The 14,792-nt window shown below is 33.0% G+C and overlaps 1 protein-coding gene across 2 annotated transcripts in view; it reads right to left on the reverse strand.

Annotated features, from left to right (window-relative positions):
• LOC145260297 (trans-1,2-dihydrobenzene-1,2-diol dehydrogenase-like) overlaps positions 1-14,792 on the reverse strand; it is a 53,450-nt gene that overhangs the window by 15,973 nt on the left and 22,685 nt on the right. For both annotated transcript variants that reach the window (XM_080118154.1, XM_080118164.1), the window contains exons 3-6: positions 12,893-13,056; positions 12,480-12,551; positions 7,241-7,418; positions 1,271-1,395 (exon numbers count right to left, since the gene is read on the reverse strand). In XM_080118154.1, the coding sequence (XP_079974280.1) occupies positions 1,271-1,395; positions 7,241-7,418; positions 12,480-12,551; positions 12,893-13,056 (539 nt within the window). The remainder of the gene's footprint in view (positions 1-1,270; positions 1,396-7,240; positions 7,419-12,479; positions 12,552-12,892; positions 13,057-14,792) is intronic.

A 14,792-nucleotide genomic window follows, 5' to 3' on the forward strand; every position in this document is an offset into this window, starting at 1 on the left:
TATTAAAAAACCTTGTTAAACTTTGTGACATAGTTCCATTCTATGGAGGTCAGGTGCGAACAAATATTTTATTATACCATATTTCTTCAAACTGAAACATAATTATCAAAGTATACTTATGCAGATAGATATGAAAAGTCTTTATTAAAGTTTGTGTGTATTTCCATTCTATGGAGGCCAGGCGTGAACGCAAACCCCACAATTTTTTTATACCATCTCTATTTAAGTTAAAACATACTTATCAAAGTATTCTCATGTACATCTATATCAAAAACACCTGTAAACGTTTTTTTTTAATTTTTTTATTTCCATACTTTGTGGACCAGGTACGAATGCAGACCCCATAATTTTAATGAATCACCGTTCTACCAGATCAAACATACCCATTCCTGTGTCTCGATACATCTTCTATCATTTTATGTAATCAGTTCGTGACTAGACACACACACACACACAGACATTCAGTTTATATATATATATATATATATATATATATATAATTATTTAGATATACACAAAGGAGACAAAAAATGGAATGAAAGCCCTTTGCAAAAATCAAATATTTTCAATTTATTTAGGTGTCAAACATCAATTCATAAATATTAAAATTTCAGTTTCTTTGAAAAATTTTAAAGAGTTTTAACAATCACAATATTGATGTAACCTCTTATTTGAAGATTCAAATATTTCATATTTGCATTAAATTTATCCATAATCATCACAGATCTAGCCAAAAGTTTTGCAACATTATAGCAAATCTGAGGACAGAAAACAAATCTCAATTATTTTTGATATTTGATATTAATAATGATAATTAAAATCATTAAAAGAAATGACATTTATATTGTTATACATTTAATACTTAATGTCTTCCTTTATTCTGCAATACGAGCAAAAACCACCTACCATCTTCCAGTTAGAAGCATTAGTTGAATCAATGCCAAAAATGAATAAAACACTTACTGAAGAATAAAAAAAAGTATCTTAAGTATTAAATTTATAAAAATATATTTTTTTCTTTAATTTTAAAATGGCGTCATTATTTTAATATGAAAGATAAAAAATTGTGGTTTGCTATCAATACTCGGATGTTTTATGATATTGCATCATTAAAAATATATTGCAAAAACTTTTGGCTAGATTTGTAGATTTTAAGCAAGATTTCCTTTAATTTTTTTAAGTGTATATCGAGAGAGATTAGTTCAGCTTTGTGAAGAAACTTTTGCAAAATCTAAAAAGTTGAAAATTAAGACAAAAAAGAAAAGCTTACCTGAATGATTCCTTTTGTTCCACAAATAGACGCAGTACAAGGGGAGTCAACTGTTGTATTATAAGTCAGATTAGCCATTGCACCGTTTTTATATTTGAAAATCATTGTTGCACTCTCATCAACACCTGGTAGAAAGGTAAAATTTGAATAGTAAATATTTACATATCATTTACAATTTAATCAATATAATATAGTCTACAATTCAATATTCATGCTGGGTGCTTATACAAGTGAACATTGGTGTAACACAGGTGAAAATTGCAGTTTAAAATTAATAAATAAGAAAATTTTTATATGTATATATATATATATATAAGAGGCAAAACTAAATATCTGCACCAAAAATTAGGAAAAATTATCAAGTAGAATTTTAATTAAAAATAAATATCAGTTTTATTATATTTTGTTGATCCAGAATTGATAAGCGTAGAACTATTCATACATCAAGGAAAGATAACTCAGTCTGTCATTTAACAAAATATAAATGGCAGATTGGCAAAATATAAAAACTGATTTTGGGGTACTTGTACAGTTTAGTTAAGACATTAAAAAATGAAATTATCGAAAAAATGTTTAAATTGTACGTATCTGTTATGGAATGAAGTTGTTAAAAAAAAAAATTTCACTTAATTTTATCAAGTAGTTTTTTTTTTACAGTGAAAAAACAATTTGCTATGATACCGAGCAAAAGGTTCGATTCTTAGGAAGGAAAGCTAGTATTAAAGATGGGGAGGGAATGTCGGTGCTTTACATGGAGTTACCTCTTGTGTCGTTTCTAAAATTGAAATAAAAATTTAAAACAAATCCAAGATGTCTGCCTTCAACGCGCTCTCATAAAAAAAAAAATACTCAATCAAATTAAGTGAAATTTTATTTCTGAGATCTTCATGTCAAAACGGATACGTACAATATAACTTTTTTTTCGATATTTTCATTTTTTTAATGTCTTGATTAAACTGTACAAGTACTGATTTTAGCAAGTGTGTATTTCAGTCGCATAAATTATTTGATAGACAAATTTATAAACAATGGAGGCTGCCATTTTTTAAAATTTTGGCCTTTTTAAGGCTTGCTAGATTGGCCTTCTTGAGGCTAAATTCGGCCTTTTTAACGCTCTTGTGTAGAACCAAGGTCCATGCAAGAGCATAAAAAAGACCAAATTTGGCCTCAAAAAGACCAATCTGGCAATCCTTACAAAGGCCAAAATTTCAAAACAAGATGGAGGTCTCGATTGTTGTACATTTAGTCTAATAAAAAATGTTGACAAAATGATAAAAAATTTTATTTCAGGGTCAAATAATGTGTTTTATATAAAAATAAATAATTTTTATAAATTTTTGTCGGCCAAATAATTTATGCTGCTGAAATACACATTTGCCCTGATTTTTTTTTATTTTTAATCAAAATTTTAATTTTAAAAAAAAATATTTTGTAATTTTGTTGTTTTGTCTGAAAAAGTGATAAGTGTATCAAAAAGATTCATTTGGGAATGCGATTTTCACAGGTATCCCAGGCTGTATAAGTACCCAATACTGATATAATATAATTTACTATTCAGTATTGCTTTGGTTTCTTTTAAAGTTGTTTATTCATATTATCTTTATACTTTATTTCATTTTTATTAAAAATATAACGTTAATTTATTACCTTTGACTTAATAAATGTATATAAAGAGAGACATAAAAGTGATAGTGATACAGAACGTATAAAAGAAGGGTTTGGTTAAAAATATCAGGTGAGAGGGTGACTTTGGGAAGATACTGAACAGACTACTACAAAAATAATGGAGGAGTTAATGCTTGGGAGTATGGTTTCAATACAATAAAGCAGACACTGCACAACTCCCTTGTCTACAAAAAGTAAATGTACTGATAATACCTGGGAGGCTTGTTTTATGGCCACTAAACAGGTACTACACTACTCCTCACCCTCCAAGAAGGACTTAATGGTAATCCGGAGGATAGTTTTATGACCACAGAATAGATACGTTATCACTACTACCAAAAATTTTTTTTTTTAAATGGGAGATAATGCCAGGGTAAATGGTCTCATGACAGCAAAACAGACACTACATTATCCGCCCCCCCCCAAAAAAAAGGTGATAGTAATCCCTGGGATGATGATCTCATGACTACAGTAGAGATATTACATTATAATTACTACCAAAAATAAAGGAGATAACGTCTGGGAGAATGGTCTCAATATAAAAAAGAAACGGACACTACACAACTTAATTTTAAACAGAATGATGTCATTTCCAGAAGCTTTTGATGAATGACTCAGCAGTTTTTCCAAATTCATACATAACTGCATTGTTTTTTGTTTTTTTTAATTATTCAATCAATCAATCATTAAGAGTTTTATTACTCAGTGAGGAACCCTTCCCTGGACTTTAGCCATCTATCTCTGTCTCAAGCTATCCACTGCCATGTGGGATCGATGTTTTTTATCAGGTTGTCCCTCCATCTCGTTTTTGGTCTTTCCTTTGGCCTCTTATGTTCACGAAGTGTCCATTCCATTGTCCTGATGAGCCATCTGTTGTTTGTTAGCGGATCCAAATGTTTGTCTTTCTGTCTTGTAGAGTGATGCCCAACATTATTCTCTCCATCTTCCTTTGTGCCACTGCCAAGATTTCACTTTGGTGAGTTGTCAGGGCCCATGTTTCACTACTGTAGATCATCAAAGGTAGTATATATTCATTAAAGATCTTTCCTTTGATTGACATACTTGCTTTTAAGCTTCACATGATATTCTCTACTTTCCCAAAAGCTGCTCATCCCAGTGATATCCTTCTCTTTATCTCATGGAGGAGATCTCCATCTTTCGTAATTTTCTTTCCCAACTAGATGTAGCGTTCAACTTCCTCAATGGTATTCCCATCAATACTTATTGGTGACTTTAAAATTATTACTTAACATTAAAATCTGGAAAAAAACAGCTGCCCTCTCAACAAAAACTGGCCCAGTTAACCCTCACAGATATGAATATTTTTTTCTAAATTTTAGATATTATGCATCCAGGGTAATGTCAGTCAAGACAATACCAACTTTGTGGTAGTCAGTTTTGTATTAGGTTGACAAGAAAGTTCTTGTGAAATTTTTAATTTTTCATTATAATACTTTTACTTTATATATCATTTTAAAGAATATTTTTCACTCTATCTAATCTTTTAAATTACAATCGTTTTAAAACAATTATGTCTTCTTTTCAGAACGTTGAATACAAGATGAAATAAAAGCAAATTTGCACAATTTTCTTATTTCAATTCAAGCCAGGCCAAAAAGCTACTGAAACAGTTCTCGATATCAACAAAACGTTTGGCTCAGGAACCACTACTGAATGCACAGCACAATGGTGGTTTAAGAAATTTTGTGACAGCGATGAGAGTCTTGAAGATGATGAGTGTAGTGGTTGGCCATCGTTTATGATCAATTAAGAGCCTTAGTCGAATCCAATCCACACACAACTGTTTGTAACTTGCTTCTAAATTAGATGCAATGTATACAACGATTTCCAACCACTTGAGAGATTTGAAATGTATACAACGATTTCCAACCACTTGAGAGATTTGAAAGACAAAAAACTTGATAAATGAATTGAATGACAACCAAAAGAAACGTTATTATGAAGGGTCACCTTCCTTTCTTTTATGCAACAAGAATGACCCGTTTCTCAACCAGGTTGTGACTTGCGATAAACATTGGGTTCTTTACAACAATCGCCAACACTCAGGTCAGTGGTTAGCTGCTGACAAAGCTCCATGACACTTCCTGAAGCCAGTGTGGCACCAAAAGAAGGTCATGCTGACTGTTTCGTGGTCTGCGACCAGTCTCATCCATTAGAGTTTTTTAATGCAAGCGAAACCATTACATTATGGAAGTATTGAATGAAATGCATCACAAATTTCAATAACACCCAGCATTAGTCAACAGAAAATTGATGTCATGAATGCATGCAGCGAGGTGCATATTGCAGTGAGGGAGAGGGGGGGGTGACCGGACGGGATAGAGGAAGAGAAGGCAGAAGAGGGGGTTTTGATGTCTGATTGGGACAAAACAGAAATGTCTATGGGATTTGTTAGAAAGAGAAAAAAAAAAATTATTATTTTTATCTCATTGTCATTATATATCTGTTAACATGAAAGGTTGTTTTTAGGACCTCTGTTGAGAGGTATGAAGAGATCCAGAGATTCTTAACTGATTAATGCTGACAACTTAGAATGGGGGTCAAGGGTAAGGGTCGCTGCCAAGCATTGTTCGACCTGGAATAACTAATCACTCCTAATTTGATAATAAGTAAAAATCTCTGTACAAATTAATAGGATAAAAGGGAGAGAGAGAGAGAGGTGCTGAGTGGACAAGACGAAGGGTAAGCTCTAAGAGGAAGAAAAAAAGGGTGTTTGTAACAATTCTCTGAAGGAGGGGTGGGGAAAAAGGGGTTGGAATTTTAGAAAAAGGAATTCTAAAAAGAGTAGAGTCGTAGCCAGCAAACTGAATGGTTGGGCTGGTCAAGCACTCCCAATTTGGAAGCCCTCAGGGCCTGATGTTATGATGTTAACTAGCCTGTGTTAATGGGAAATCTGTGACTTTACTCGTCTGGTCTTACATCGTTTCACTGCTATAGTCAGTCACCTCAATTTAGACAGTAGCTGTTATGAAGTAATGAAATTAATAAATAGTTTGTTATTGTTATAAACCGGAGTTCTGTTTGTTTGTGGTGAGGACTCCTCATTTTGCAGTAAGCCGCAAGGACCAGTGGCATGATTGATGTGGTAGGAGACGATTCGATCGAGAGGCAAAGCACCCCACCATGAAAACACAGTGAGTGAAGATGATCAACAGGCCAACTTGTGATGGGACAATGTACGATCGAAAGAACACCTCTCATATCGGATGGAATCCGACGAAGTTAAGGACACCCGGTGTGGTTGGTGCAGTATGTGTCTGCGTTATACCTGCAGAAGTTGAATTGGACTACGAAACTGCCTCATCCGCTATACTCTCCAGACCTCTCACCTACTGATTACCACTTTTCAAGCATCTTGACAATATTCTGCATGAGAAATGCTTCAAAAACCTAAGCGATATCAAAAACGCCTTCAGCAACTTCATCGTCACTAGAACGCAAAAGTTTTTCGTTACTGGCAAAAATACACTTGTTTTGCGTTGGCAAAAGTGTGTTGATTCTGATGGTGCTGATTTCGATCAGTAAATTTTTGTTTGAGCAAAGATATGTTCATCTGAATTTAAAAGTTAAAAACCACAAAAACTTTCTTGTCAACCTGATATATTTTTTAAAATTTTAAACTGGATATACAAATAACTACCCTTTATATAACAAATTTACTTCTCTTGTTAGGTAGAGCTCTCATAAGGAAATTACCAACTGTCATTAGCTATAAAGGCCTTGCTCATGGGATAAAAACAATTTGAACACCTAGTCACTTGACAATGTTTACATTGACATTTTGCTTATTTGCAGCAGATGTCAGGTGAGGGTGTAAAGGTTAAAAACACCAACTGTTACATCAACAGTCGAGTTTTAATCCCAGCTTAAAACGTTTGCTTACGTGAAAAACTGTGATACTACAAAACAGTTTATTTCTGGATATATATGTACATAATATGTTGTACAATAAAATTTCGACCGAGGCAAACTTTCATACAATCGGCTGAGTAGATCTTCCAAATTTTAGTTTTAAGAATACGAGTAATGCATTTGGATTGATAAAAGACTCATGTATTGTGGACTAAGTCACTGCAGGGAGGTATGTGAAGCTTCTTCCCAGTGCACCACGATGGGTCCCCGATTAAAGCAGGCAATCAATCAATTTGATTAAAAAATAGTTGATTTCACAGATTTCAACAACAAATGAAAAATATTGGAAGTGTGGAACAATAGTTGACCATCATTAAATCCCGAACAACGTCGGGTCTCCCTGCTAGTGTTTAATAAGATCAAAATACGTACCTGTTTTATGAAGGTGACCAACAACGATTATTTGCTCAGGTGGTTCTTGGAAGGCCACCAGTGCCCAATGGATGAGATAAATTCCGATATAGGCTAATCCACCTCCACCCAATTCACGGCTGGAAATGATCTCTCTATGTATGACTGACCGGCAAAATTCGGCTTGGACGTAACGTACCTGTATTAAATTGTATAACCTTTAACTTTTTTTTAAAAATGTATAACATGTATATACCATCCATCAAAAATTATGAGAGAAAAAAAAAAAAATTTTGTTTTCCCAGTGTTCTTTATTATATTTCTCTTTGTCTCTCTGTCTGTCTGTCTGTCCATTTCAGTTTTTCTTGGAAACTACTGGGCCAATAGGGATGAAATTTTATATGAACCTTTGTTGTAAGGTACAGCTAACTAAGTATTATGTTATCCATGCAATGCGGTTTGGGATTAATAGGGATTAGTCTTTAATGCTATAATGAGCACAAATGTAACTATATCCAACCATCAATTTGGCATAAAAGAACAGGTTATAATTTTTTGGATAATTTTAATAAACTAAAATGTCTAAGATTCATATAGAATTATATCTCAAGTTTACAAAAGATAAATAAATAAGAAAATGTTTCAAACTGGAAAATTAAAAACCGTATAGAGAAAAACAATAATAATTCAATATGGAAATAAAGTGAAGATTTCTTTTCATGGCAAGGTGTAGTGGTAACGTTGTCTGATTGGCTATTTGTTATGTACCTTCCTTGAAATACTTTTGTGCCTCAATTTGTCAGAAGGAGCCGTTGTTGTGCCGTACATTTGTCATGCCTTAATTTGTCATACACAAGTAGTAAAACCAGAAAAAAAAATCACGCTTCATCAGAATCTAAGATGATGAATTTAATTTTTTCATATATACAGGTGGAACGATAAAATTGTTGCATTAGAAAAGACAACATGATTCCATTTCCGTTTAATGAAAACTGATTTTCTTTTTTGTTGCAGACCACCTGCTAGTTGGCCAGTCATGCCCAAATCTCAAGAGCAATAAGAGCCTTGTATCGTGTCTGAAAGTGACACAATGTTCAATGAGCGAGATCAGAGTTGCGCCATTATACAACTCATGCTCCCTGCCGATCCAATTTATGACAACAGGACCATTGCCAGTACCCTCAAAATACAAATGCAAACGGTTCAATGCTTGAGAGTGAAGTTTCCGGCTACAGTTATGGCCTTTGGTGTGGTTTCAAGTGAGGGCCACATCATGCCACCTCACATCTTCAAAGTCAGCTTGAAAGTCAACACCAAAGTGTACCTGGATATGCTGAAGAGTGTGGTGCAATCAGGTGGCCACTGGCAGACCTTGGGTGTGGCAGGAGGACTCGTCCAAAGAGACCCAGGCTTGGCTTCAAAAGAAGTGCTATGACTTTGTACTCTTTTTTCATTGGCTCCCCTTCCCCCCTCGATCTGAACCCAGTAGACTACTTCGTTTTGTCATATGTCGAGAACATCAACATGACCTCCTACAACATCAAAGCTAGCCTGATCACTGCCATCCACCAAGCTCCCACCGGCGATTGTGGAAAAGGCATGTTCCCAATTTCTAACCTGTATTGAGGCAGTGATTGAGGCTGAAAACGGCTACATTGAATAGATATCAACTTTACTACATAATTAAGTTACCCGAGCTAATTTTTTCAATAAAAGTTTTAAGATGAAGCTGTAGTGTTGTTTTCTTTACGACAACAAATTTATCGTTCCACCCTGTAAATCATTTTCGATTACCTATATAAAAAAAAAGGCACCAACCATTGACATCTTATAATTTCTGAATTAATTTCAGACGACCTGTAAGTCGGAAGGGATTGTATTATTAGCTATTTTCTTTCTTGCTTCCCCTCACCACTTGAAATAGTTTTGTCTGGCACATTTTTAAGTCACTAACATTTTTGTGACTGGATAGATTTATATACAAATAAATACACAATTGAACTATGATACTTGATTTTTGCATTTTAAACTTTAATTAAAACCATTATATGAAAACAATTTTATAAAATCCACATTAGGTTCTCTACAGTGCAATGTAGACTACAATGTATTGTGGACTAAGTCACTGCAGGAGGCTTGTGAAGCTTTCTCCCGAAGCACCATGGTGGGTCTTCGACTAGAGCAGGCAATCAATAGATTTGATTAATAAATGAGTGCTTTCACTGATTTTATCAGGTCTCCTTGCTAGTCTATATATATTAATTCGTATTCCTGTATGTTTGTTTGTTCACAATTTGATTAATATATACAAAATGTTTCTTAGTTTAATTTTTCATATATATATATATATATATATATTCTATATAGTATGATTCTTGCAAAATATACAATTAAAGGATCATCTCATTTGCATATTACATTAAGAAAAATCGATTTTACTAAATAGCGGTATCTTAATAAATGATTTTAGCAAGAGAATTATTTTAAGTGTTCTATTTAAAATTGTTATTTAATAAACTTTAAACAACAATTATATCGGTAATATATTTAATTTAATTTATTTGGAATTATTATTTCCAACATCGACTTTTTTAAAAACCTTTTTTTAGAGTTATTTGCCCCTAGAAACTTCTAAACATAAAAAAACAAACTTTCACCAAATAAAATAATTTGGTAATCTCCATAAGTTTCTAGCTGAAAAAATAATTCCGTGTAGATAGAAAAATGTTTGGCTTTTATTGTTTTTTTAAATCTATAAACACACACACACACACACACACACACACACACACACACACTTCCCTACCAAATAACTCTGTCAATTTTCGGTCTACAGGCTAGAGATTTGACATAAGGAATATTGAAATTTGGTAAAAAATTTTTAATTGGTTTTTGTCCAGAAATTTGGCTCTTAAGAGGTCAAAGTTCAACGATTTGATCCTTGAGAACTCTACTAAACTCTGTTAATTTTGGGTCTTAACATTTGAAATTTTAGATATAGGTTAGCTGGATATGGATCTAACTTTATAATTTGATTTAAGCATAAAACAATAAATGTTAAGAGGCCATAATTGGGGTCAAAGTTAAAAAAAATTGACCTCTGCAGTCTCTACCAAATTACTCAGCAAATTTACAGTCTAAACATTTGATATTTTACATAAAGTGTATTCAGACATAGGGCAAGCTTTTTAATCATTTTTTTTTTCCTGAATATTTGGCTTCCAAGGGGTCAAAGTTCAAAAGATTTGACCCCTGCGGTCTCTAGCAAATTACTAAGACAATTTTGGGTCTAAACATTTGTAAATTTTACATAAAAGGTATTTAGATATGCAGTAAGCTTTTTAATCAGTTTTTAGGCGAAAAAGTATGCTGGCAAGAAGTCAAAGTTTACAGAGTTGACCCTTGCAGACTCTACCAAACTTCTCCGCCAATTTTGGGTCTAAACACTTGAAATTTTAGATGTAGGTTACTTGGACATCAGTCAACTATTTTAATTTGAGCCCAAAACAATAAATGTTAAGGGGTCAAGGTTTTAAAAAATTTGACGTCTGCAGTCTCTACCAACTTTTCTCTATGGTAGTTATGGAAGCCTATTATATAGAAAGGCATTACTGTAAATATTCACACTTTTTAATATATACATATGCACATAAAGTTATGAACAGTACATAGGGCCAGAGCAAAGCCGGGTGGAACTGCTAGTATAATATATTACTGTATATGATATAATTTATGTAATACAATTCACAAATATACATTGTATTAATAAAGCTATGAACTTAAACATATTTATAAATAACAAATATACATTTTTGTTGAAAATACCCAGTGAAATAAAGTAATATTAAGTTTACACCTAAGTGTTTTTTTTTTAAATTTTGTATATTAAATCAGGTATCACGTTTCATTTCCTGAAAAAAATGACGAGAAAAAAAAACAAAAAAAAAAAAATTAAAAAAAATAAGCTATTATACAACAACAAAGACCAGTCATACTGTTTTCTTCATATGTAAGGGACATAACTCATTGCCCTATTTTTCACTTTAATTTTTTCCAATCAAAACCTAAAGATTAGTAAAAAAAAAATTTTTAATCCCTAAAATAAGACAGATAAGCCTCTATAAAAATTCATCTGACGATTTTCCAGAATAGTCAAAGAAAAAAAAAGGTGAAAGATAAATAAGTGTTACCAAAGACAAGCTAAGTTACTCTTCTATCTACCTGGATAATTTTTGTTTTTGTTTTTTAACTTAAAAATAAAGGTAGTCTATAGCCTGTTAATTGAAAGTGTAAAACAAAATATTGGTCTCATTTGAGCCATAGTTGAACCTTAATAATCACTGAAAGCTGGAAAAATTCAACATTTATTCATGTATTTATTTTTTCACCCATTTTTTGATTTGTTGGCCATTTTAGAAATCATGATTCCTTTTAATAACTGAAGGCCAATGATAGCAAAATCTATCGTCTGAATTGTCTTAAAAAAAACAAACAAACAATTAGAAGTTCCTTTCAAAAATCGAACATTATAAACAATGTGTGGGTGGGCAATGCCAACAGATTACAGGATCAAATAGACTTCGAATTCTATAGGATATAGTTATATTGCATTTCCTTACAGCAATACTATTGAGATATCATGAAAACCATTTGTTATGCGTAAAATAAGAAATTGCCTACAAGCTTTTCTGAGAATCAGCATAATATTTTTGGCATATAAAAACAAAAATGGTTGATATATACTGTAAAACAGACGAAACGGAAATTCACTTACAAATACATTTTATGCAGCATTCAGATTATTCAGACTATTGTTCACATGCTGAGTGTTATTCGCACAATGTTTCGGACTCTGACTTTCTTCAGGTGTATCTTGTCAAGGTTGGGAATATTTCTGTCAAACTTTGGAATCTGTATGGAATTCCAAACGGAACCCTTTATTTAATTCACGAGAGTAACATGTTTTCATTCTGTTGGTCATGCCCAGGTAGAAATCTTAATTCAAAACTAAATTTTTAAAAAGTCACCAACACTGAGAATTGAACCTTCAACCTCCAGAAAAGTGTCATTTAGAATTGAATTTTACTTAGTACTTTACTCATTATGTCACGAGTCCTTGCAGATATTGTAAGAATAACTCTCAAGATGAGACCAGTAGTTCATCCAAACAGTATAAATTATCAATCTTTATCTAAAATAAAAAAAACACAAATCCATTTTAATCTATTAAAAATTGGTAAATATAAATTCTTATACATACCTCACCAACAGATTTGGAGTCAAGAGTCTCTTTTACTTTTTCATATGTTGGAAGGACACGTGACCACATAGCCTTTGAAAAAAAAGGAAGAAATAAATAATTGTTGTATTAAGAATTGATTTTGATTGAAATCCACAGATATTGATGGTGTGAGACTTTTAAGAAAGCAACCCCCTGGCATGGACACACGTTAGAAGCAGAGATGCATCATTGAATTCATGGGAAAAGTGCATTGAGAGTAGTAGTAACTATGTATAAAAACAAATTCTGGAGCACAAAAAATCACTCATTTTAATAGTGCTACTCCCGCCTTCATAGCTCTTTGACCTTTCGCATAGAAAAAAATAGATGGCTTTATTTTTGGAACGACTCTTGTAGATAAATTAGCAATAAAACCTGTATCCACTATTTACCTCCATAAAGAATCGTTTTTTCTCCTTAGCTGTCTTCAAAACTTTCTCTAGTTCTTTGAGATTCAGGGTGGCTGGCTTCTCGCAGAGCACATGTTTACCATTGTTGAGCATCATTATGGATAAATGACAATGTTCAGAGTTTATAACACCAATGTATACAACATCTGCAAAAACAAGATTCACAAACACATCAGTTAAGAAATTATATTAAAATGAAACTTTGGTTAAGTAACATTTACAGCAACATTTCTAAACTTGAAAGTTCAAAAAAAAAAAAAAACGAATATAGAAAAAAAATTTTTAATTTTATTTCTAATAAATAACAATATTTATTAAAACAATTTCATCTGATCTTTCTAACCATTAAATCTTAATTTCTTATTGAGTGTTTCAAACAGTGAATTACTTTTTATGACATGCGCTTCAACAGACGCCAAAAAGCTGTAATCAGACAAACAAACATCATTTTGACTTAACTCCAAACACCTCAAGTTATGCCAGGGATTATCACCACCATTACATTTAAGAAGAAGAAAAAGAAAAAGAAAAAAACAAAATAAAAGAACAACTGTCCAATTTCCTGAATATGGATATTTTACTATTTGAAAATTTGAAAGAAAAAAAAAAATTCAATTTTATTAAAAACAATTTCACACTCGTCTTGTCTTTCTGACCGTTAAATCCGAATGAAGATACATTTGGATAATTCTGACTGCTCTTGAGTGTTATTTTCATAGCAGTTCATCTGATGTAACCTCCGCAAAAACCTGTGACATCTTCTATAATATAAATATCAACTGCCTGTTTAAATGTATGTATGCATGTATGTTCTTATGTCTGGCTAAAACTTTCGACAGTGGCGACAGATTTTTACAAGATCGGTATCATTTTGAAGCTCGACCCTCCGGATAACAAATATCGAAAAACTGGCCCAAAACATTAATTCCTTCACCCTCAACTGAGCAGTTTTCCACAGGGAGAGTTGATGTTTTTGCTAACATTTTTTACAAGTCATTCAAACCTCGCATTCACGACATCGCTTAGAAAGCGTTATTTCGACGTCACAACCAAGGTGGGCACATCGGTAAGACAGCTTGTTTTTTTTTTCACCTCTTTTTCCTCTGGCATGTTGCAGGTTCGAGCCTGCTTACCACTCCTATTTTTTTTTTATTCAACCAACGCGCTTACACACACCTCCACTGTCTTTTCTGCTTTCACGTCACGGGTTCGAGCCTGCCTTCGAACTACAACTTTTTTTTTTTTTTTTTTGCTCAACACACACCTCCAAACACCCGGGCCATGCTGGGCACCCCGGCTCGTCTATAATATAAATCTCACCTGTCTGTTTAAATGTATGTATGTATGTTTGTTTGTATGTCTGCCTAAATCTTTTGACAGAGGCGATGGATTTTCACGAGATTGGTATCATTTTTAAGCTCGACCCTTCGGGTGATAAACACCAAAAAATGGCCTAAAATTATTATTTCCTTCAACCTAAACTGGGCACTTTTCTACAGGGAGGGGTCGCTTTTTTTGCCGATATTTTCGAAAGTCATTCCCTCTTTTTAATTGACTAACCTTAATTTAAGCCTTTGCCACTTCTGGTTTGGTGATAGGCGCAACAGCAAAGACATCACTTTTTTTCACATTCTTTTCCTCCTGCACGATACAGGTTCAAGCCTGTTGGCCTACTACGACTTTTTTTTTTTTTGCTCAACACACACCTCCAAACACCCGTGCAACACCAGGCACCCCCGTTAGTTTTTATTTATATATAAAAGCGAAAATGTGTGTATCTATGTATGTATATTCGCTTTTTGTGCATGTCTGTAAAAGGCTTTTTTCGCTGGACGGCTCATTCCTTCTTAAAACTTTTTATATCACGTCTAAATGATAATAT

The sequence above is a fragment of the Euprymna scolopes genome, chromosome 3 (genome assembly GCF_053919585.1).
Source record: "Euprymna scolopes isolate OS-2025 chromosome 3, ASM5391958v1, whole genome shotgun sequence".
Classification (NCBI taxonomy): Eukaryota; Metazoa; Mollusca; class Cephalopoda; order Sepiida; family Sepiolidae; genus Euprymna; species Euprymna scolopes.